This window comes from Tinamus guttatus, unplaced genomic scaffold (assembly GCF_059628265.1).
Source record: "Tinamus guttatus ecotype Peru unplaced genomic scaffold, ASM5962826v1 Tinamus_guttatus_pri_ptg000246l, whole genome shotgun sequence".
Taxonomy (NCBI): Eukaryota; Metazoa; Chordata; class Aves; order Tinamiformes; family Tinamidae; genus Tinamus; species Tinamus guttatus.
The window spans coordinates 3,100,685-3,125,109 of record NW_028288780.1 but is presented as its reverse complement, the minus strand read 5'-3'; the positions used below and the strand labels follow the sequence as shown (position 1 = coordinate 3,125,109).

At 41.6% G+C, this 24,425-nt stretch overlaps 1 protein-coding gene across 1 annotated transcript; it reads left to right on the top strand.

The window, feature by feature from the left end:
- Positions 1 to 2,078: 2,078 nt before the first annotated feature.
- Positions 2,079 to 24,310, top strand: MMRN2 (multimerin 2). The gene is made up of 7 exons (XM_010212292.2): positions 2,079 to 2,824; positions 13,694 to 13,816; positions 14,761 to 14,867; positions 16,441 to 16,509; positions 17,739 to 17,912; positions 18,474 to 20,381; positions 23,633 to 24,310. Exons 1-7 carry the CDS (start codon positions 2,544 to 2,546, stop codon positions 24,019 to 24,021), a joined length of 3,051 nt encoding a protein of 1,016 aa, XP_010210594.2. The 5' UTR covers positions 2,079 to 2,543; the 3' UTR covers positions 24,022 to 24,310.
- Positions 24,311 to 24,425: the final 115 nt, after the last annotated feature.

Here is a 24,425-nt window from a genome sequence, read left to right as displayed (position 1 = left end):
ATGCACAGGTCTGTAAGGTACCTCAAACTTAAAGCAACTAACTGAACAGCAGACAGATATCTGTGATAACTGGCGCACAATTGTCCTTCTTCAATAATTACCTTTTTGAAGAAACTCCCCTTAAAAGGCAACGTATGAATTACTGTGGAAAATCTCTGCCCACATCTGCTTTCACTGCTTTCCATGCTGACTCACCTGCTCAGAAAAGGAAAGGTTGCTATGTATGATACTCCTAAACACCGACTCACATCCTCTATAGATGTTAAGGATGGAAACTTACAGCTCCGTCTACCAGCAAGTCAAATACTATGAACACAAATACAGCTGAATAAAGCTGAATATATTATCCAAGGACCCTAAATCAGGACAGCTGATACTAAGGCAAAAATTTTGACAAGTGCTATTTAGTAAGGAGGATCCTTAGAATAACTCATACTTTCCATGTATTCATTACAGCATCCTATGCTATACCCATTACAAGAAAGGAGATGTCGCTCCCCAGCATACTCAATATTTTAGTATCTTTCATAACCACTACTAAAAAGTCATGCTAAATTATTAACTTGCAAATGACTGAGCCATCTATGCCTCTGGATTGCTACATCTGCAGGCAGTACCATTTTAAAGATACACAGAACAAACTTCTACACCTGACAAAAATGCAGCAGGACAGCAGAGAAACACTGCCCCACTATGTGTGGGGTACCACACCTGATAGGAATAAATATTAAATGAATGAGGCAAGGCTACGTGAAAAGGTTTATGTTGGAAGACAAGTCCAAAGGTTTGGAAGTAGGTCCCAAACGTGCTTGCTTCATTTTTTTGCAGCGCAAAACTGCTTTTCTGCAAGCCATGATCAGGCAGTTCTGGTTTTAAGCCTATTGTTTGTTTTGCCTCAGGGTTTTCTCAGTTCCTTCCTGATACTAGATCTCATTAAGTAAACAAACACAATGCTTAGGTCACATCCAGTTACTTGGAAGAAAGGTACATTTATATGTGAATCCTCGCACAAAAAACATTCACACAGCAACATTAACATGCACCAGAGCTGGATGCACACATTATGAAATAAAAGCAGCAGGAAGGAACCGAGGGAAGTTGCTTGTTTCTTTCAGCCTTAAATCCAGAACTTGTGATTTTGTCTCCCCAGAGAAACGCCTGCAGCAAGAGCAGGTTTCATCCTCAGACCTACCATCACGTCACCGTGTCCTGCTCCACGCACCACAGCTCTTGCCCTGTTGTTCCAGGGCTCTTGCACAGTGCTGTCAGGCACAAGCCAGCAGGAGCATTTCTGTGTATTTCTGGATATCTCCATAAAGCATGAGAGACAATCAGGAGAAGAGGGGCCCAACTCTAAGCAGTGATAACGAAATGCAAATCCATAGTCTTTAATAACAAACCTTTCCAAAACCTAAAAGGCTTTATCCTCTTGTGGCTGTATATCTCACCATTCAAAGGGAGACATGATCTAGCAGTCCTGCAGCAGAACTCTCACCTTCTTGCTAGCAGAGCACCCTCCCTCCTAATTTTATCCTTAGAAGTGCCAGTGTGTGACATGCTGCAAGAGAATGGGAAATACACCATTTACTTTAGTACAGCAGCAAAATTAAAAGCAGTAGCATCAAGCTAATCACAGCCAGTTCAAAACTGCGTCCAATCTCCATATCCACTTCTTTCTATCATTAGGGTGAGATTGAAAATACAGCAACTTTAAGCAACTTTTGTCAAGAGTTTTCCCTTTTAAAAAATAATAATTAAAAATACACACTGTGTTAGGCTCAAGACCCAGAGGTGTGACCCAAACAGGAATTTTCAGAAAAATGCAATACTCCTGACCTCTCTGAAGATCTATTTCTTAAAGTTCTTAAACTTGAATGAGAACAGAAAAAGATCCACACAAAACACAGAAAATGGAAATTTGTAAGCGCTTTTCCATTGTGCATTTACTCGGAATACCTCAATCACCTTGCTTGCCTGCATGCACTGCAAATCTTCTATTGCTGAAGTCAGTGTGCTTCACGTTCTGAAACACGGCAAGAATAACTGCAGACAGTAGAGTAAGCAAATCTGTGACATTTTCTGGCACTGCAATGAGGGTCTGTTACACCACTCAGTTTTCTTTCCTTTCTTTTCTTTTCCTTTCCTTTAAAGCTAACATCCTTTTCCTGTGGCTGAGGGAGAAGGCCGTTGATAAAAGCTGAGTTCCTGTTCACAGATAAGTTTAGAAGGCAGCCAAACTCAGAAGTTCCTTGAATAAGTTATATTCATACCGCCTTTTTTTTTTTTTTTTTTCCTTCTGTCAGACTCTTGAGCCACACACAGGAACCAGACTCACATTGTTCAATAGCCACGGACATTTCCACAGTAGCTGGGAGGGTCGAAAGCCTTTTCCGTTCTTTGTTATAAATCTTTTTTTTTTTCCTTCCTTCTTCCAACTTTTCATTTAAAGAATATTACCGGGAGCATTCCAGAATTAATTCAGGCTGTGCTTCAGAGAAGAGAACAAGAAACAGGTGTAACTGAGCAGGAGAAAAACACCTACAATGCTAGTGAAGTTTCTGCTAATCTGTAATATGATAGGAGTGGCAAAATTAGGCAAACACTCAAACCATCATGGATATCGTGATGGTTCTTTGCACAACTCAAAGCCACAAATGTATGAGACTTCTACCCACCCTCAGTGGACTCCACAGCAGGCAGGAGAAGGCTTTTGGGAGGCAGAAGTGCTCAAGGGGGATACTCAAGACTATCCTTCCAGTTCAGTCTCCTCACATCAAGAAGAGAGAGAAGATTTTGAAACTGAAAGCCCACAGTCTCGAAATGAGTAAGTACCAAATGTGTGTGTATCTTACAGGGCAATTGTGTCTGATAAATATAACATATTAATAAGAGGTCCTTTTTAATAGAAGTTTATCATGAACATATAGTATATTTTAGGAATAAATATTATATTTTAGATTAGTAAATATAATATTTTAGGAATAAATATATATCTTACAAAAAAAAGGCTAAATTGCTTATGGAGGATGAAACCACAGATAGGACTGACTGCTTTTCCTAGTCAAGAAAGGCTGAATGGACTTACTAGTCACCTAGATTCACCTGGTATAATGAAGCCATGTTACAGAGTCCTCAAGTTCTGTTGTAGCACAATAAAAAAAATTGTTATACTTGTAAGTAAGGTAGAAGTCAATAAAATTCATTTAGTGCCTTTTCCTGTTCATAAAACAATGGTGATTTTTGCAGGTGTATTTGTTATACAGAAAAAAAATGCGATCCTGATGTTCTTGTAAAATAGTTCTTTTTCCACCTACTCTTTCTTTACTGTGCTGTTGACATGATAATGTTTCATCTCCTGAACTAGATTACAGCTTGTAAATAAATAAAACCAAAAAATATTTAGCTGTAGCAATACATGACACATCTTTGCTAACTTAAAAAAATACTTTACTACCCTTTATGGCCCTGGAATCAGCGCACTAAGAAGCAAATCCATAAGAATGTTACCTGTAGGCCTTGATTCAGCAAGGTACTTTAAGGCACACATTTTATTAACCTACATACTAACTAAATAGATGGTCAAATATCCTTTTGATATGTCCATTTCAAATAATAACAATAATGATGAATAATAAGGGCATGGAATGTGGTGTGACTAATTTATTCCTTCAGAAAAAAAAAACTGAGTGATTTTGAAGTCTGTAGCAGCCTTTGCTCACCAATAGAACATACCTGGCCATAGACATGGGCCTTTGGAATGGAGAGGGGAAAGAATAGGGTAGGATGCTGGCAAAATAATAACAACGAAGGCACTCAGTAACTTGTAAACATAAAAATTACTGTGAATTCAAAGAAGAAAAGATTTCACAGTGATATGCTTAGCATGGTAATCCAGAGCAGAATAGCAGCACTGAGAGGAAGAGGCATGAGATTTACTAGAGAGATTTCTAAACACTATTTTTTAGAAGTTTTACAGGGCATGTAAGTAGGTCTCTAAATGTTTAAAATAGATGAAAACTGAGCAGGAAAGTGAATGAATCTTTTATAGTGCTGACGGGTACTGCAGAGCCCTATTTGGAGCAGCTGAAGTAGCTGCACAGCAAGTGCTGTTCACAGCCCAGTGCTTTCAGATGCACTGATATTTTTGAATGCTCCTGAGCAGAGGAAAAGGAGGGAGATGGAAAAGAGTGTAAAACCTCATGTCATGCTTCCCTTCCATGCAAAGCTATTATGCAGTTTTGTTTCCAAAACCCATCTGTGTGTAAAGTTCAGGTCTCTGCAGCAGCGTGTGTGCACTACAACCCCGTTTCCCCTCATGCCACAGACTTCCTCTCCCAAATCTGTATCTCAGCACCATTAACCTTAGGGCATTTTCTGAACACTGCCAGCATTACTGCCAGCCTTCACTTGGGGCGCGTTCAGCGGTGACATGCACCGCTAATCCGCGGCTCCTGGGTGATGCACCATAATGCAAGGGAAACAGAGCAGGATTCCCACTCAGGACCGGAATGCTGTATTACAAGGTGGGAATTGCTTGATTTCTGGTCAAAATGGTGAAAACATTGTGAAAACTCCTCCATACTAAGAGGAGGTGTAGAAGTGCACATGTATAGGTCAGCAAGACACTGTAATGCACTCCCATAACAGATGTCTTCCTTTGCTGTGTAACCAGATATTACTCCTTCCAGTTTCCTCTTAAGAGAAATACTTCCTCCTTTTATGGGGATTATTTCGTAATGAACCAAATCACCATGTCCTTCCTGATTATAAAGCAACGTTGATGACTACCTTCAAAATCTAGCCTGTTTTGTAGCATTTCCCATTTTGCCAGAACAATCATGTTCATAGTACAAAAACCCAGTAAAATGCTATGGCTTAAAAAATAAATTTGAGATTGAGGACTACGCCCAAAACCAAGGGGGCAGTGTGAAAACAAAAAGGGGCAATGCTGCTCCCCTTGCAATCACACTCTAGAAGTCAAGGCAAAGATCTAAGCAAGGTGCATTCACGATCCCCAAACCCTCCCACCTGCACCAGGGGTTCATGGCCTCCACTACCTAACTATGTGCACATAAGAAGTTGTCATGAATCTGATATTTCCTCCCTACAAATCTGGCATATGCCCTGGCTGTGCTGTATTTGCCACTGAATAAGTGGGCCTTTACTTCTGAGAGGAAAATCCAGGAAAAAATGGCACATCAGAGTTGAGAATTAGGAGATATAGTGAGATATGGACATGTCATAAAAGGGTCTTGGGTAGAGGAGAATAATTTTCTACCAAAACTGTGTCCAAACGTCTAGTTTGCTTTTAGAATAAGAAAGACACACTTGATACCTTGGTGAAACTCTCTGTAAGCTGACTGGACACCTTGGAGAGGGCTCTTCTCTCTTTAGAGCCACTTCCATCAAGCAGCTGATACGGACAGACATGCAGAAGCTGAGTGGACGGCAGGAGACCTGAAAGAGGAGAACGCCATGGAAGTGCTCAGCTGTGTCAGCCCTCTTGGCTATGCAGTTTAGACATGGGCAGACAGAACTGGATGCCTATTTCTCACTGCTGCTGTATGACAGCCAGGAACATCGTGGACCACTCTTTGAAGGAAAAGGCAGATTCCTTGGCCCTAGGAAGAATGTGTCATCTTCCCTATACTCTTGCCAAGAGCTTACCTTTGCTTATCAGAAATTCATGGAAAGACCTACAGTGCAGCTGCATTCAGAAAAAATTGCTTCCCATTCTTTCGAACAGATTATTTTTCAAAGCAAACAGTGTACTGAGAGCTATCACACAAGGCTCCTCAATCTCAGCACTGAGCAGAATTGTTGTCAGGAGTCCTGCTGGCTTTCACCCAGTCCACGTGCCTGCAACCCCAAGAACAGTCAGGTTGATAACTCAGATTTTATGCTGCAACATTTCATTTAATTGAAGCATCTAAAAGGTCCAATTCTGACAGCAAAGCCCAAAGTCCCTTGTACCCTCAGCTGGCCTGATCTAACTGTTTCTCAAGTTAACATTGTAGAACAGCTCACTTAAATGTTCCAGGTTAAAAATAAACTTAGGAAAAAAGCAGAGGTTATTTTTAATGGTGCCCCTCAGCAATCACAATGGCAGACTAAGCTTCCAAATGGATGTCTCACCTGAATAAGGGAAAAATGAATTGTGGCGAGGAGGTGGCAACAAGTAAAGGAAACTAAAGCTGCTGTCCTCTTCTATGACAAAGTATCACAGAACTTCACCTGTCTTTTCAAAAATGTCATTGTTGCCTGGTAGCTGCTGTTCTGGATTTACTGTGTCTCCACAGTTGGGCTAGGCAGCTGGTTTAGTTCTTTGCCTTTAATCTGCAAACACATGCTCAGTCTCCACCTATTCCAACTTTCCTTACAATGAAAATGTGTTTACAAAAATGAAAAGAAAATCCTGAATTATAAATACCCTGAATTATAAATAGTAAAAGCGGAATTTTTAATAAATAAATTCTCAATTGCATTAACATATTTCAAGGTTTGGATACACAGCTTTGGATACACCCCCTGATTACAGGTTCCTGACATCACCCAGATGCTTTACCTCACTGAAATATGCACTTTTTCCTTTAACTCTACGCTGAGGCAGGCACAAAGAAGTAGACTTCTTCTGTGATTACTCTGCATGTCAAAATATAGAACTCCTGTCCTCCAAAGTGTAGGGGAGCAGATAAAAATCAAAGCCATTACTCCTACTCAAGTGAAAGTCAGAATGATGTTTACTCTTAATAGCCTATTTTCTTTGCTTTTACAGGAAAACATCCATTGATTTAATTAAGGCCAGTTTCACACTGACTCATCCATTTTGTCAAAGTTAGACAGGGACTTTCTTAGGAAACTTCTGGGATACTGAAATTTCCCAACAAACATGGACAGAACAATATGCTTAAAAGAAAACAGCTTGGGTGAAATGCAGTTAAAGGTGATCAACGGCCCCCAACATCCTGAAAACTTGTGGAACAGCTTTTGAGTGCTCAACAATAGCTTTTGTCGTGCCAAGGTTATTAACAGAGAGAAGCAGTGGGTTCCCAGTTCCTGTCAGAGACAGGCACTTGACTCCTCTCTGGATTTTGAAAATTCTCAGATAAAGCCTTCAGCCCAGGCAGTGCTTGCTGATGTTTGACCCTCTTGTAGCACTGCACAGCTGCAGGGAGAAGGGCTTCCCTTCAATATATTTGATGCAAATGGCCAATTCCTGAAGAAACATGGTTTCACTGCATGCAGTGCAGTAGTCACTGAACCCCCCGTGTCCAAAGGATTGTTTTATTTCCTTTGCTATCTATCTAGCTCATTGGCACAATTACAGCAATTAATTCTTTTAGCAGTGAGCAAGTTGAAGCTCTTAGCTTAAGTGTATGCCCAGAATCACCATCAACAATAAAACCCCATGGACCTGGTTTCTACTTGTGAGGATCTCTACCCTAGCAAACCCTGAACGCTCATGCCAAGGCTCAAACACCACGGGGCACATCGTGCCGCACACTGTCTGCACCATCAGTGCAAGCAAGCTGCTCCTCACCTGTGTTCCTGACTCTGTGCCATCAGCACAGCCATGCTAGAAGGTGGCTGGCTGTGATTCCTACTGCTGCCCTCTCCGTGGGCTGTGGGACTTGCGCTGTGGCAAGGGTAACAGAGATGAGGTAATGGCTGTGGTTGCTTTGTGCTGAGAAAAAAAAAAAACTGCAATTACTGCTCTGAAGTAGCTCATACAGAAATCAGATTGGTTTCAAACAGCCCCAGCCAAGTCTGCCTTCTTTTGAACTTCTGCTTAACAGTGAGGCTCCAAGATCAAGGCTGGATTTACTCAGAAGCTGCCTTTGCACTAGATTTTTCAGACTTTCTGCAGGACAAGTCACAACGGATAACATAAGAACTGGCACAGCTGTGCCAACAGAAATGCCAGTTACTCAACCAACATTACTCAGAGCCCTGGAAACCTTCCACCAGTGTATGGAAATCAAATGTTTCAAACCATCATTATCACGCTTTTCAGTCTAGCTTATTAAGGTAAACCACAAATGACTCAGTCCATCTTAAACCCCAGTCAAAAAATACGGTGGTTCATGCACTGAGTCACCAGAAGATCCGAGGTCATTGCCTGAGAGGGAGCACTGTTATAAGGGAGAGAGAAATAGAGACTTTCTGCTGTCTGACTGCAGTCCAGTGCTGCTGTCTGCTCAGGAGGAGGAGCAGGAGAACTTGCTAATGCCCTGACAGACGACAAGTGATGACCAGCCTACCTGCTCACTACAGGCCAGGGGCACATCCTGTTCTCTCTGGGAGACGGCATCTTTTTCTGGAGATTAAAACCTTCTGCATTCTGCAATGAGGATAAAAAGACGTGTCTCATTTCCAGCTGATGAGTGAATTCCTAGTTGCAGTTAATTGAAATGTGACATTTCACCTCTCTCTTATTGAGGGTGCTTTTTCACATCAGTGAGAATTTTGCACCAAGAGAAAAATCAGAACATGGATTATGAAATTTCCACAAGTCAAGTCCCACGCTTTTTTTTTTTCCCCCCCACTTCAACTGGTATTAATCAGGAGTCATTCTACAAAAGTTAGTAGAAAATCACCTGTTTAAGTTAGAATAATATGATCCTCTGTTTTTTATAGTAAAATATCTAGGCATCAATAATTGCATGTTCGGTGCCTTTTGCACTGAACAGAAAAGGAAACAGTTATGGGCCAGGAGTTCTGCATTCTGTTAATGATAGACAGAGAAGTGGCTCATCAGGAGTTTTTGAAGTTATAAAAACTGACTTCACTGAGAATAGAAACACAAGGAAACTGACGTGAAGGACAATTAAGCTGTACTAGTGCAAACAAGCAGATTGTAAAACTTATGGAAAAGCAATTTATGGCACATTTCTAAAACTTTTGCTCAGACAGGAATTCCAATAAACTGAGGAAGTGTCCAAAATGATATATTAAAGTGCCAATCACAAGAACATGCCACTAGAAGAATCAAAGGTGTGTGTACCTAGCTGAGTTGTGTGAAATTATGCATTCTGCTGCTGCCGCCAGTATAGCACTGTCTGGACAAAGATACCTCTTATTCATTTTACAGAATGATAATGACTGCAGACTAGACATCTTCCCTTATCTCATGGACTGATAGTTCTGTAGGTTTTATTTTATTTACTATAAGGCCTGGCCAAACCCTAGGATCACAGAGAGAAGTGCTATGTTTCAGCAAGAGTAGAGATAGTATCCAACATGACACTAAAACCTTGTGAAATCAGTTTTTAATTTTTAGATCTTAAAAATACAAAAATGGTGCTTGAGCTTACTTAAATATGCTGACTCTTATTTAAATCCAGATTCCCTTCTCTTCAAAAACACTTTACCTTAGATAAAGCAATACACCTTTCTGAAAATAATGAAAAACAAAAAAAGGACAGATGCATGTTAAGACTCTATTCAACAAGGAGACTAGAAAAAAGCTTAGGAAAAAATACCTAGTCTAATAATGAAGGTTACTGAGATATTTTTTTCTGATTGACAAAAATCGAGTATTAACTAACTTGGAATGTGAAACAGGAAAAACAGCTGAAGTATGTAAACATCTGTAGCTTGGATTTGCTAGGGAACACTTAGCTGTTACTCTGATTCGCAGTATTCCTATAAACCTTACCATCAACCGCATTGTAGAGAAGGCTCATATTTTTTCATAAAAGTAACCTCATCTACTCATATCTCTTTGGCAACAGAGGCTTGAATATAAAGGAAACTCTATTAAGGAGAGTAAAAGCAGATGGTGTTAAAGTTGGTTATAGATTCAATGAATGAAGCTACATAATTACAAAGAGGGAAAAAAAGCAGAAGCAGAACACAAAGCTTTTGTATCCCAGAAACAAGAGGAATAAAGGAAGGCTTTTTGTGAAAGTAGTTCTTTGAAACTTCACAGCTTGCTCCAGAGCCCACTGGTGTCAGTGGAAGAAATCCTGCTTACCGCAGTAAACTTTAAATCAGGTCTTTGTAGATCTTTCAATTGTTCCACTTAACATTAAAGAATGACTTATTTTCCTCAAGGTTAACACAGTCATGGAATATTTTTAGTAAGAGATAGCAAAGTTTCCTTAAAGGAAGCATTTGATAAGATGTGCAAAAATGACTGCAATAAAAGTTTCACCTTTGTGCACATCTATCTGTATTGCATCTCATTATACAGATGTGAAAAACAGGCCTTATTCGTACACTTGATGGAAGAATAATCTTTGGTAAACTTCACAGAACATAAAGCCTTCAAAAGCTTTTGAGATTAAAACATGTCATGGTGTTACGCAGCCCTTCAGCTCCACCAGCAAGCTTTTAAAATCAAGTTAGAGAATTAGCGAGCAGCTGCCATAGAAAAATGGACATAAAACTGCGATCACACTAAAGACCACTTTTGTTAAGGATCAATCAAATGCCCTTTCTGCTCGTGCTGCACAAGGCTAAAAATAGTCTAAAAATTAGTGTCAGGTTGGGATCAGTCACTGAGTCAACTTCTGTTGCAAAGTGAGCCCTCTAAATGGGAAGCTGGAAGTAAGCCCACACGATTCCTTGAGCGTGTCAGCAGTGTTGTGAAAGAAATCCTGGTATTTTGTATTAAATTTGCGTGCATACACGACCCAGCCAAAGGCCTCTCAGCCACACGGTTCCACATTCTTGCTTACACGCGTGTGCACACATGTAAACACTGGGCTTAGATTTGCAGGGCGTACATGACTCAGAGGCCTCGCCTGGGAGCTGTGTGCGGTGGGAAAACCCACCCGCACGGCTGATGATTCACGGGGTGGGGATTGTTTGCAGCAAGGACAAAACAAAACACTAGAGCAGGGGCAGCCCGTTTCGGAAGGAGGCCTGGGCGCTGAACGCGGCCTCCCGCCCAGGCTCAGGGCACGGCACCGCACACAGCACCAGGCGGCTGTGTGAGCTGCCATAGGTGAACCAACCATAGTTCATCAAAGCAGTTTTCGCCTGAAATCACAACAAAAGCTGCAGTAGCCTCTGGTATCATGTTCATCTTTCACAGTTGCTGCAGGCTTTGCCCAGCTCCTGGCCTTGTTTCTATGAAACCAACAGTTTTGTTTGATAATACTTAGCAGAAATCTCAAACCCATTTTCCTTTAAGCAAGCAGGGTACAGAAAAAGCTCTGCATGTCTCAGCAAGCCCAGTGAACGTTCCCAACTTGCTCAGGCTACCTGCCCTTTCCTTTTGGTATTTCCAGCTTCCGTAGAGCTTCCTCCCCTTCTGCGAGCTGCCTAGCAGTGGTGTTGGCTGACGTGACCTCAGCTTCTGCTTTTGTGCTCCACTCGGTTCCCCATTGTTTCTGCAACGCAGTCAGAGGGGCACGCTGTTTCCATATATGCTGATTATTGGAGATTTGGTTCCTGCATTCACGTTTAAAAATATACTCCCTAAAGGTCAGCTGTTCTTTATCAGACACCAGTCTCTGCCCCCACACAATGCTCTCTTTCTGCACAAGCCCTGACATGGTCACGGAGTACAAGAACCCCCTGATCTTTCCAAATACCCCAGGTGACACATTCGGTATTGTATATGGCCTGATTCTACTTTTGTTTTGAGAAGGCAGTTTCTTATGGGAAAACTAACTTGTTTTTGTGCACATAATGGTAATGGCACGTAATATGATTTCTAATTTCGCTTTACCTAAAAGTGATAACACTGCATATATTGACACCATTACTCCATAAGACTTGGAGTAATGCTTGCAGGTGAAAAAAGCAGCCTAGAGATACCAGCCTCAAGGAAAAAAAAAAAAAAAACCAACAGATCATGTGAAAACAGCACCTGCTTACTTGGCAAATCTACCCCTGCATGTTCAGAACTTGCAGTGACAGACTCTAGATCCTGAATTGCCACCAGAAGCATCAGGAAGAGCACAAGTTACAGAAAATACCGTAACAAACATTTTTGGCTGCCACTAGCATATCTGTCACACAAACATCTAAGAGCAGAGCAGCTCCGAGATTCAGGTGGCCTGCCACCAGGACAGCTAATTATTTCACAGCAATTGGAAAGCTGCTCCTTCTGTAGGTGCTTCATCTGCAGGGAGGGAGAGATGAAGGCATGAAGTACCTCTGCAAATGATTTCATTTCTTCCTGGAAGGGCAGGTTGCGAGTTGGGTGTTTCAGCTGAGCACAGCTGGCAGCTCCAGCCCTGCCAGCGTCACGGGATGTTTGCAGGAGATGCTGGCGAGGAAGGGCTGGGTTTCCCGGGCCTTAGGGAAGATGAAGCTCCTTCACACCCTGCTCCGCCTTGGAGCAGCAACAGTGTTGGAGCTTGTATCCCAGAGGCTGGGCTTCCAGGATCATTGTGCCGCAGTGAACCCCTTATCCACCAGAAAATACATCTTCATTTCAAGAGGAAGCTAAATCCAATTCCCATTTCCATTCCCTGGGCCAGTTATCTCTCAGGTTAACTCTGCTGGCACCCTTCCCAGCTTGGCAGCCTGTTTGGCTAATGCACATTCTGGACTTGTCTCTGGAAAATTAAGGTGAATTAGCTGAAGCAGTGAGGGCGGTGCATGTTTCCTTCTCCCCCATGTCCCACGCCATCCCCTCCCAGGAGGGAGGCTCAGCACGTTCCCAGCTTTAGCATGCTGTTAGCAGACACACTGCAGCTTCCCAACGGCCCTGGGCACGCACGGCTTCAGAAACCTATGGACCCTCCGACACCGGGCAGGCAACGGGAAAACTGGATCCACTGGTGCTTGACTGGTCAACTTGGGTAAAACCAGACATTGAAATAACAGCCTGAAGTTGCATATGGTTTATCAACAATAACTGAAATTACTAATTCATCACATATTCATTAAGTTTTCTATTATATATACTCACCTCAGTTCTCTCTCATCATGGATTTTAATAATCAAATTTCAACCAATAGTACACTTTCACATTTTGACTTTAAAGTTGTGAAATAAATAAAAATGAAAAGGGTCATATACATCACAATTAATTGATGTCAATGTAACACTAACTTGGAAAAATCACCTTGAGGTAATTACCAGTCTCGTAAAACTCACTTGTCCTTGCTATGAGCATGAGACTAAAACCAAGAGCAGACCCCTCCAGTGCTGTCACATGATTCATTTTTCAAGTATTATTTTCCTGGACAGGTGGTGAGAGAGATTTTCATCAAAGCTATTCCAATTAATTAAAAATCCAAACAGTTACTATATTATCTTGAGGTAGTAACACTTGGAAAAACACAGATTATTAATAGAGTCAATGCAGGATTTCAGGTTTTCAGAAGCAGTCTGCCCCAATCTGGTGAGTCAGTTGTTAAGCATCTACAACAGCAACATACTGAGCCAAGCAATTTGACATTTAAAGTGACTTTAACCTACAGGTTATCATGGGCTGGAAACTCCTGCTAAATGAAAGGGCTGGAAATGGAACTAATACACCACCAAAGCTCTGACAATCAGCTCTTTTGTAAGCATTTCTGAAAAACACTCCAGATGAAAACAAACGGGCTGGGAGTGGAGGGAGACACTAGCAGGCATTTTCCACCATCCTCATTATTCTGAGGGTGGGTTCAAGCAAGCAAGCGAGCAAACAAAAACCCCTCAAAACAATCCTAATGGATTACAATTCTTTGCACTGCTAAAAGTAGAGATTTTAAAGGTCCTATTTCAAATTCCTTTCTTGCACTAGGAACTGGTGTTCCTTCGTGCAGTCCCGGCTGGTAACGTACATAGAAGCCTGCATGAAGGAGAAATACATCGTCAACTCTCAGCAGCCCTGTCCCAATGGAGCCCCAAACTGCCAGAGGATCATGTAAGTACCCTACATAAAATCCATGGGAGCAACAGAATCCTCTAAGTATCTGAATGAGATTTTTAGAAGTATTTAAGGACACATTTTAAAAAGAACTAAAGCACCAAACTCATTTTAATTCCAAAGTGAAGTAGGGTCTGATCTATGTACATGAGACATTTAGGCATCTAAGCAACTTGGCAGAACCCCTGCTTTGCAAAGACATTTGGTTACAAGACAGTTATTTTCAAAAAATCTGTTCACATTCACTTTGTCCAACAGCGATCACACCATGTCGACAATTTTCAGCTTTTTTCATAATGAACTTTCCTGATTAGGCATTTATAGCCATCTTCAAAGAACAACCAGGTGGGGGGCTTCATATGAGGTTAGTGTAATCACTCCAATACTCCACACAGGTAACATTCCTTATTAAAGGGCAAGTGTGGCATGGGAAGCTGCAATATAACTGTCGTAACTATCAAATTCTATTGCAAGGTCTATTACAGTAAATACTACAGTTATGCTTCTCAGTTACATGAGTTTGCCAGCTGTGACAGACTCATTTAAGAGTTCAGTCAGAGCTCCTTCAGTACCCACATGTTTGGAAAAATATCTACTGCAGAAATAGAAAAGAGTGTGAGGCAGATCACCAGAGCACTGCCCATTAAATAATGTTTATGTGGTGCCTTCACATACGAATTTGCACATATCTCCTGTTACAAAACAAGTCCTGAAAAGCAATCTCATGCGCGGGTGGAGGCGGGGGAAAACGTGTCAATAACTGTGGACTGCTTAAATGCTTTATGGAGCAGTAGTGACACGTTTTGTAACAGACTTCTTGCCTGCTTTCAGCATTAGTCATCTCGGCCTCACCAGGCACCAGGCTCCCGTCAGAGTCGGTGAATTTACCCGGACTGACACCAGCTGACTGTAACTCTAACACCCAGACCCTTATTCCCCAGGTACAGGACAGCCTTGAAGCCAGTCTATCAAGTGAAACAGAAGGTTTTGAAGTCTTTACAGTGGAAATGCTGCCCTGGATTTATTGGCAAGGACTGCCAACAGCGTGGTAAGGAAAGCTAGAGAACACGAATGGAAATGAAGACTAAGTTAGTCTTAATTTAGACTAAGAATTATGACTCAGCCTGTCCTGGTTGCACGGTCAGTGATGGAGAAATCCTCCCCTTGATTCTGAAGAAACTAGGTGTGAAAGAGTAAAGCTGGAAAAAAAGGAATTAGTCTGTGGATTTAGCTTTCACGAATTTTAAATGTCTTGTATTCTTATGTGTAAAGAAATAGGCAGACTTTGCTTATTTGGTTCTCCTGTTTGAGAATCAAGAAAAGGACTGTGTTGCATTTTCTTTGGTCTGTAATAGCCATAAATAGTGACAATCAGTAACTATTATTCCTGTATACAGCTATTACAGTAGCTATTGCGTTTTAGTAGCTATATGGTAATTTTATGCATGGAGAAAGGTATTCTTTTGATAGCGGGCAGAGGCAGAAATCCATCCTGGGATGCCTGACTTCAGGTAGACCCTGGCGACATCAGAAAGCACCATTACTATGTGAAACCACCCGCTGAACTGACCTGATGGGCCAAGTCATTTGCTAGGGAAATGGCAGCACATCCTGCTCCAGACAAGGCATCCCGCTGCCTCCGGACACCACACGTGGATCCCCGGTCCTACAGCAGGCAGCAGCCCTGGGACACGACCGTCTCTCTGCAGCTCTCACTCCACACAACCTCTGGCAACAGACTCCCGTTACTGCAGCTCTTTGCACTGTTGAATAATGGTGTGTATAGCTGCAGGACAGAACTTTCCAAGCTGGACTGCTCAATGACATGGCTAGAATTTGGCAAATAATGCTCTATTCAAAACCAGAAGGAGAAAGTAAATGACTAAAACATAATTCCCCAAGTAGGTTAAAGAAACCATTAAAAAAGATCTGCGGGAAAACTTCCATACAAACTTTGTCCAACTCACCCACCCAAAGAGGCTCCCCAGATAAAACCAAACAACTATTCATTTTCTTCCCCCCTCTGCCCATCTCCAAGTTTAGCCTATCTTTGCCAGTTTAACTATAGGGCTAAAACTCTAATTTATAATGTTAGGAAGACAATATAAAATGCAGTGCTTCTAGTTTAGTTTGTTAGTTCTGTAACACATTTCTTGAAATATCTTCCTTATCTTCAATTCCTCACTTGTACAGTGTCACTATAGCTGGTAGCAGCCACTGTCCAAAAGTTTAGTTACTGGCAGCACAAGAAAGACAAGTTTGCAGATAGTTGGATAGTACCCTTTCCCTTTCTTCTCTCAAAACAAAACAAACAAGCAGCTATTTGTAACTGAATCCTGTCTTAGGGTCAGTAAAGCAGCATGGATTAAAACACACGCAGCAGAACATCATCACCTGTGCGATGCTGCAGGCCAGAGCAGCAGTGGCCCGAGCCAGAGCTAAGAAGGTTCTCCCGACACGGTGTTCTTGGCTTGCCCTAAGGAATCTGCAATGCAGAAGTGTCTCTGTATCGGTTACATTTGTGAAAAGCTTCCGGAACATATTTTAGATGTAGAAACTTCCAGAATTGAGCAGGTAAGGCAGGTTAATTTCATGTGTAATGTATCACATCTCAATTGCAGATCCCAATTATATTCTGGTGCCAGCAAGTGAGACTGAAGGACTGGAAGAGGAGCAGTTCTCAAACCACAGTATGTTCTTCAAATTACTTGGTTTGCAGTTTTTTTTGTTGTTGTTTTTTTTTTTAAAAAAACTTCTCAATCACTGACTGAAGAAAAAATATGGATTTTTTTTTTTCAGCAGTTATTTTAATGATGATTTTCATCATAATACTTCTTGAGTGCTCCAGACAAAGCAGCCAAAAGGTTCCCGGCTGTAAGCAGGCTGGCCATCAATGCAACTCCACATGAAATGCATAGATGGGACAAAACCTTAAATCTTTCAATGGCATGAATATTCACCTCCCTGTCCTAGAAAACGGATTCCAAGGAAAGCATGCCATACCTGAAAGTCCATGCAAATGCTGCTTCAGGGTAGCTACCGAGGAGCTCGCAGAGTTATTATGAAACACTGAAGATCTGCAGCTCAGAGTCTATCCTGCCAATCTGGATACTTTGGATACTTATCCAAAAAAGACCTTTCCTTACCCTCTGGGAAATGGTATAGCTTGTGGCTATTAAATATCTGCTAACATCTGGCTTTTGGGTAGTATTACAATGCTGAAAGAGAGCCTTCTCTTACATTATGCTCACAGCACTGAATGAGCAAGCAGTTGCTTTATAGGACTCCAGCTTCTGAAAGCACTGAAAGGTCAAAAGTAACCCTGGAGGGTGAGAGGTCCTGGGACAGCACAGGGCACAGCAGTTTCTGCAGCTCTCTGCATACACTTTGCATTCTGCAGCTCAGATTACCAGGTACTTATTTCAAGTAACATCAGTTCAAGGGCCCTTCAAGAGAGTTCACTGTGACGCTTAAACCCCATGTCTGCAGATTCTCTGTGAAACATCTCAACTGCTCTTTCATTCTGCCCTTTTATTCCGGGTTGATATGCTGTTCTTTCAGTCAATTGGTTTTAAAGCAGTTACTATTCCAGAGCTTGGTATGGCATGCTGAGGTTTCAAATCAAGAGAATTTCACTGACTTCATGACTCCCACGGCTCAAGTTTTTCTGTTAATATCCCGGTATGTTCATATGTGTCTTTATCGGTGAGGGGAGAGACAAAAAAAACAAACAAAACAACAAAAAAACCCCACACACCTTGCCAAGAAGTGGGAATTTAAGCTGCTGTAAACCAGCTGGTCCCTAAATGTCAGTGCAAAATTTTCAGAGCAAAAAAAATATATATATTGTTGCTCTGAAAGCCTGCAGGGCTGTACTCTGTTGTATGACTACTATATATATATTTAATCTTGTGATTAGGGGCAGCAACAGTGGATTCAAGAGAAATGCTGGAGGTCACTCAAGATCATGAGGCATTACTGGACGATCTTCAAAATGATATTCACCAAGCAGTCAACAACTTAGGGGACTTGAAAAGAATATTTGAAAACAACGGTACAAGCATGGTGTTACAAGCGAACCAGAGCAAGTCAGGTAAGAGCTTCAACGCAGCCCATTCCAACACAGTTAGGGATCAAATTGTAGCATAGTTCACACTAACCATGAGCACCTTTGAAGTTGCTGAGCACTGGCCTGGTATATTCAGATTTTAGCATGCGGCATGACTCTGCAAAGTACAAGCTGTGGGCTGGAGAGCATCAGGAGAAGAAAACACTATGTAATAGCAAAAACAAAGAAGGGCAGGCTAGCAGGAACTGTTGTGAAAGTGGCCTGTTATGAAACGGCTGTCCAGGGATTTCAAAATGTATTATTCTTCTAAAGTAAAATGGATACTCAATATACCTCTGAGTAATTGTTTGCAGATTCAAAGGCGCAGCTTGCTGTACATCAGGCTTAATTTAAAATTGGGTTATTTTTGTAATTGTAAAGATACAGCATATTCTCAGATTCTAGAGAAGAAGATGGCAGTCACTGTAGAAAAATACTTTCCTGAGTGAACTGGACCAGATTAGGAAGCTTTCTGAAAGCGGATCTTAAAGAAAAATTAAATTTAAAAATTCATTTTAAATTAAATTTATATTTCTCTGTTAACAGAGTTACAGGAAAGGCTTCTGCAGCAAATTCTGTTTCCTCACATGGAGGATTTTCTACGGCAACATTTTAACCCAATGTGGGCAAGCTTCAACAGAAGCCTACAGAACCTCTCCAGCATGGTGAAGAACCTGTCCCACGCCGTGGAAGCCAACAAGAAAAGCATTGAGAGGTTCCATGAGAGTACTGTGCCCAAAAAGGACTTTCAGGAGCTGGGAACTAAGTTCGAATCTAAAGTTCAAGAAAATGTGATGAAAGTTGATCAGGTGAAAAGGGATATAGGTCATCAACTGCAAGTGCAGCAGGCGAATATTCACCATAATCTTACCATGATCAAGGCAGATACTGACACAAAGCTCAAGAGATGTCACAAGATCCAACAGTCCCATTTCTTAGCTTTGAACAACAGCATCGCAAACATGAAACAAGAGCAAAACAATTTTGAAAAACAATTTGAGGCTTTGAAAAGAAATTTAACGGAACTCTTCTCACATCATGGTCCCAAAGATGAAACCACCCAGTTAAGCATCAGACAAATAAATGACATTCTGGCAGGGCACGCAAAGCAGCTTAAAGAACTTTACATAGAATCAGAGGTTGCCTTTCAGAATATCGTGGTTTTAGAGAGATGGTTTAAGGAACTGAAAAAAAATCTCTCAATGTATAGGCCAGAAGATCTTACAACTGCTTTAACGGAGAAATCACTTATTATTGAAGAAAACAAAGCAGCAATGGAAAGGCAGATATCAGAGCTCAACTACACTCTCTCCAATCTTCGAGAAAACTATTCAGATCTGTTGAGGTACATGGAGGAATGCAATTGCCAGAAAATACCTTCTGAAAGTGATTTACTGGAGGAGGATTTAAGGAATATCACTTATTCCCTTGAAGACACCCAATCAAACTTAACAGATATGAAACACTTAGAATTAGTTTTCAAAAATCTCTTGAGGAATGAAATGAAAGAGCTCTCCTCAGCTTTTCCATCTATCCATCAGTCCCTTAGTCTCCATCAAGAAGAAAATAGACAGCTTCAGTCACAGGTCCAGGCTTTTTCAGAAGATATTGGCTTCCTGAAGAAGAAAGATGAAGAAATCCACAGGCACATCAGGTATCTTAATAGTTCTTTCAGCTCTCTTTTGGAAGATGCAATGCGGCACGAAACAGCGCTGGAGGCTTTATTGGGAGAAGAAGTTATGGAAGTCTTGTTTGAAGAAGACCCTAGTACCCTAATATTGTCAGTAGTTCAGCTGCAAGAATCTCTCAGACACACTGCAGAGAAACTCCAAGAACAGAATGCGACTTTAGAATCCCTTGCCAAGAGATTGCACCTCCTCGAGAGAGGTCAACAGAATAAACGTGATGCTCGTACATCTCCCACGCATCCCGAAGAGGAAACACAAACACCGGCTGCCGTGGATGAAGCCGATAGTCATCGTAGCAATGTGGAATATATGGAACCTAACTATGAGGCTGCCAAAGACGACTCCTTGGATAGCTCAGGATATAATGATATCATGACTCTGAAGAAGGATATCAAACATCTGAGTCTGGCAATCAAGAGGCATGAATCAAGAGCTGACATGAATCTTTGCTGTAATCACACAATAGTAAACATAGTGGAGCCTCTCAACATTTCTGTGGAAATTCTCTCAGCAGATTTAGCAACCATCAAACAGAAGCTAGAGGAGCATCTGGTGATTTTCAGAAAGATGTTTGGAAGCAATGAAGAATTAGTTGCCTCAAATGTAAGTCTGGATATTGCAAAGATGCAGTCAATGCTGACCAGAAAAGGGAGAAGGAAGCAGAAAGGTCAGGATAAACAAAGAGACAAAAAGTCTGACAGACACAGAGAAAATATGCAGACAATAAGTGGAAGAAATACAGTACAAACAGAACTCTTGGAAAAAGGTAGGTTCTCTTCCTTTGCTTGCTCTTGTGCAAATCCTGCCTCTTCCTTGGCTCTGCTCCAAGCATATTGCGTGGCTCTCCCCACGGCATATAAATTGTGGGACCCGAGTGTTATCCTGTGGGATACTGGAGGGAGAAGTTTTGACACTTTACATCCCCAGCTCCATCTAAACAAACAGCTCAAGGAATAACCGGCTTCATACACTGGTTTACTCTGTTTGAAGCCAATAAAGTTACACCCTTCATAGCTGCTAGGGAATTGGTCTTGAACTAATTCAAATTTCTATGTTGAGAATCCATATTTTGTTTGTAGATGCTCATGTTAATACATAAGTTTGGTCTTTTGAAACCCATTGGGAATGCTGGGCTTCCTAGTTTTGCTTCTTTCTCTTCTGTTACCCGAGTCTGGAAGGAATGTGTTCAAAACACCAAATCCTTCCTAGTGTGAACAGATCTATTAAATTAACTGCAATAATTTGTACAGGTAGAATAGGGAGGTCTGACAAGAGAGTTCTTTCTCTATGTCTCCTGGCTAAGGTTCAGAGACAAGTTTTCAGCTTGTACTTCACTGGTAAGTGAAGGGCCAGTTTCCTTCTTCTGAAAACACCTCGCCATGAGTACAGTTGCCACTGCTTTTGTGCTGTTTTTCATAACTGTAGTCCTTGTTATGAATATGTAATACAGAGCAAAAAACAGATCTTTCTGGAAACCATGCCACAAAACTGTAGTTAGATTGAATAAGCAGAGAACATTATTTCAGATTACAAAAATGCTACGTTTCTTCTTCACGACCTCAGGCTTGCACTTTTCCAAAATACTGATCTAACCAGCATACACATCCATACATATACAACCAGTTGCTGAGGCTTATTTTGTTGTGACGTGTGCCCAGTCACTACATCCAGTTGTTTCTATACCCGCATCAATGCACACACCTTCCTCAGATAACTGAGCTTCCCAGTATTACAAGGGTACTGAGATTTCAGCTGTTTTTTTGCCCAGATAGCTATTTCTCTGAAATACTTTCAACTGTGGTTAGGCTTCCATTGACATTGTTTTTTTTTCCCCCACAAGAGTAAGAGGTTACACATACCAGCAAAATAAAAGTATTTGCTATAATATGCTTACTTTTATACTTAATTTAATATTACTTGACAAGAACAAGGGAACATTCTTTTAATAGAAAAATAAAAGCCTATTCTCATCATGATCTCACTGAAAGAGCCATTGCTCTGCTGCTGAGGGATTTTCTTTGTGCATGATTGCTTCTCTGAAACAAGCTAATTGCAAGAGGACTGTCCACAAAGCTGAACATACACTGTGCAGAAAGCAGAGTGCTACTCTCGCATATACTTGCAGACAGCCTACTAACCGCATTTTTGATTGTATAAATCTATTTGAATACAGCATTTCTTTTTAATAATAATAACAGTGGGAATACTAATTACAAAGTTGCATCCGTTCATATCACAGAGCATGCGAATGGAACAAATGGGGACTCTCACACCTGCTCAACCCTTGTTCTTGCTACCGTGAAGGTTGTGGGACTCACACCAAGGCTAAGAGCAACCGTTCTGATGCCCAGCACACACGTTACCCATTTCACAGAAGTAGCCCCACAGAAAACTCTGTAGCTACCAACTGAGGCTGACTGCGCCTTTGACGAAAACACATTTGACCGGCAGAAGATAACTACATCAACAAGAAAACCACTCCCAAGCTTTACCTGTACTTGACAACATGGTGCTGCCACAGGCCAGGCCCGTAGCGGCTGCTCGTCAGAGCTGAGGCTGCGCAGGGCATGGGCAGGAGGTGACGGGTCGCGTTGCCAGTACCTGTTGGGGCGCCTGCGGGGATGGACTCACCCGGCTGAAGTAGTCGCTGCTCCTGCCCTCCCAAGCTCCATCCCGCTCCGGCCTGCCAGGCTGCGGTGCCGGCGAGGCCTGGAGGGCGGCCCACACCGTCCCGCTGCGGCCCCATGCCCCCCACAGGGGCTTCCCGCCCGCGGGCTGCGTCTGCTCCCAGCTACGAGTAACTTGAGAGCAGGCACCAGGCCAGGATCAGGGATTGGAGCAAGCGCCTCGCAGACACGCTCTGCTCTACAAGCTCTCTGCTCCTGCTGATGGTCCTTGCCAGGACTCAAGTCCTTGCATGTTTAAGAGCTTGTCAGATTATTATAAGTTTTCTCAACTATATAAACTATAGGCTAATTTTATCTCCAATTTTACCTCATTTCTGATGGTTTTTATGATAGATTTATAATAGCTACAACAAAAGTAGCTCTGCTGTACTCAGAGAGGAAACAGATGCTTTAGATCATAGACAGTGTTTCCAAAAAAAAATATCTAGAATTATGGACAAAATCATTGCACAGTACCTGATATGAAGAAGTTTCATTTCATGACTTCAAGCTTCTGTGTAGCTAAAATAGTAAAAGATTGCTAATTCCTTACAACACATTTTGTGAGGACTGCTCAATTGATAGGTGATTTTAATGTTTTCCTTCAACTTCTTTACCTGTTTCAGTTAATCCGTAAGTCTTTTATTACATATAAAAGAAGAATGAATAATACTACCACTATTTCTAAATCTTAAAAAGCATGGAATATTCAAATGTGTATACACTAGGGAAACTATTATTATAAAAATATAAAAATACCTTGAACTCCACTTAATTATTTGATTTTCTCCTTTCAAGTGGCAGCAACACGTCTATATGTACTTGTCATGACATTTACTGACAAATTCTATTTGAAAATAATTAGATACTCTTTGCAAGCTAGGAAAGGACTTTTTCTGTCAGCACAATGCAGGAGATGCAACTCAAAGTACAGAACCACCACAACCAAAAAAAAGATTATTTGATAGGAGTGCTGTAAAAAGGAGCACTACGGAAGATCTCAGGGAGAGTATTTTTCCCACAGGTTTTACAATGTTTTATAAGGAAAGGAGGAAAAAAGGAGAGGAGAAGCATAACAAATCATCTAGCTTAGGTCAGACACTACAGTCGGATCTGACTTGCAGGTTGGTGCCCCAGCCCCTACGCCAGGCCACTTCAGGGAACTGAGCAGATAGGTCTGATTTCTGCATCCTGCTCCATAGAGAGCCTGGGTTCCCTGGGAAAATCTCCACAGGCCATTTGTGAAGTTCTGAAAGCCTATGAGCTTTACCCTGTCTCCTACCTTGATAAAACTGGGGAGGGAAGAATGCTCTTGGCTAAAACAGTGTTCCTTTTCCCTTTCTTGTTTCAGACTCATCGGTCGCATTCCAAGTGGGATTCTCAGAAGAAAAAGATAATGGAAAAACTCTGAGGTTTAATGAAACATACCTCAACTACGGAAACAGCTACTTCCCTGAGCATGGCTACTTTAAAGCACCACACAAAGGCGTCTACCTGTTCGTCATCTCCGTGGAGTTTAGTTCAGGACCAGCACTAGGCCAACTCTCTTTTAGCCGCGGGTACAAAAGAACTCTCTCAAGTAGTCAGAGGAAAACACCAAATGGAAATACTATGACTACTTTTGCTATGGCAGAGATGGAGAAGGGGGAGAGAGTATGGTTTGAATTGTTGCAGGGCTCTGTAATGAAACGGAGCCCACCTGGGACAACAATGGGTGGATTCCTAATATTTAAAACTTGAATATTGACAGTTTATTTTAATGATATACGTCCATAGATGCAATGGATCGGTTGACTACTGCTTCATCTGTGATGCATTCCACCTTACTGCATGTGTTTAAACATAGCACTATGCTAGATTTATCTTCATGCTTCTTTTCTGAAGTGTTTGGCTTTTGATTATTTGCTTATGAGCAGCAGTGGGATTTTCTTTTGGTGACGAGCTAATGACTTGGACTCCAAGTGTACCAGTATACACATTCCCAAAAACTTTCACTGTGAGGTTTTCACCCAATTACAGAAACTGCTTTGGGGGACCTTCTTCAACTGTAACACAGATCATTTCTCTTTTTCCCTGGCAACAGAGTACCATGTCCATGCCAAACATAGCCACTACTGACAAGGGAAAAAATAGGAAAGAATATA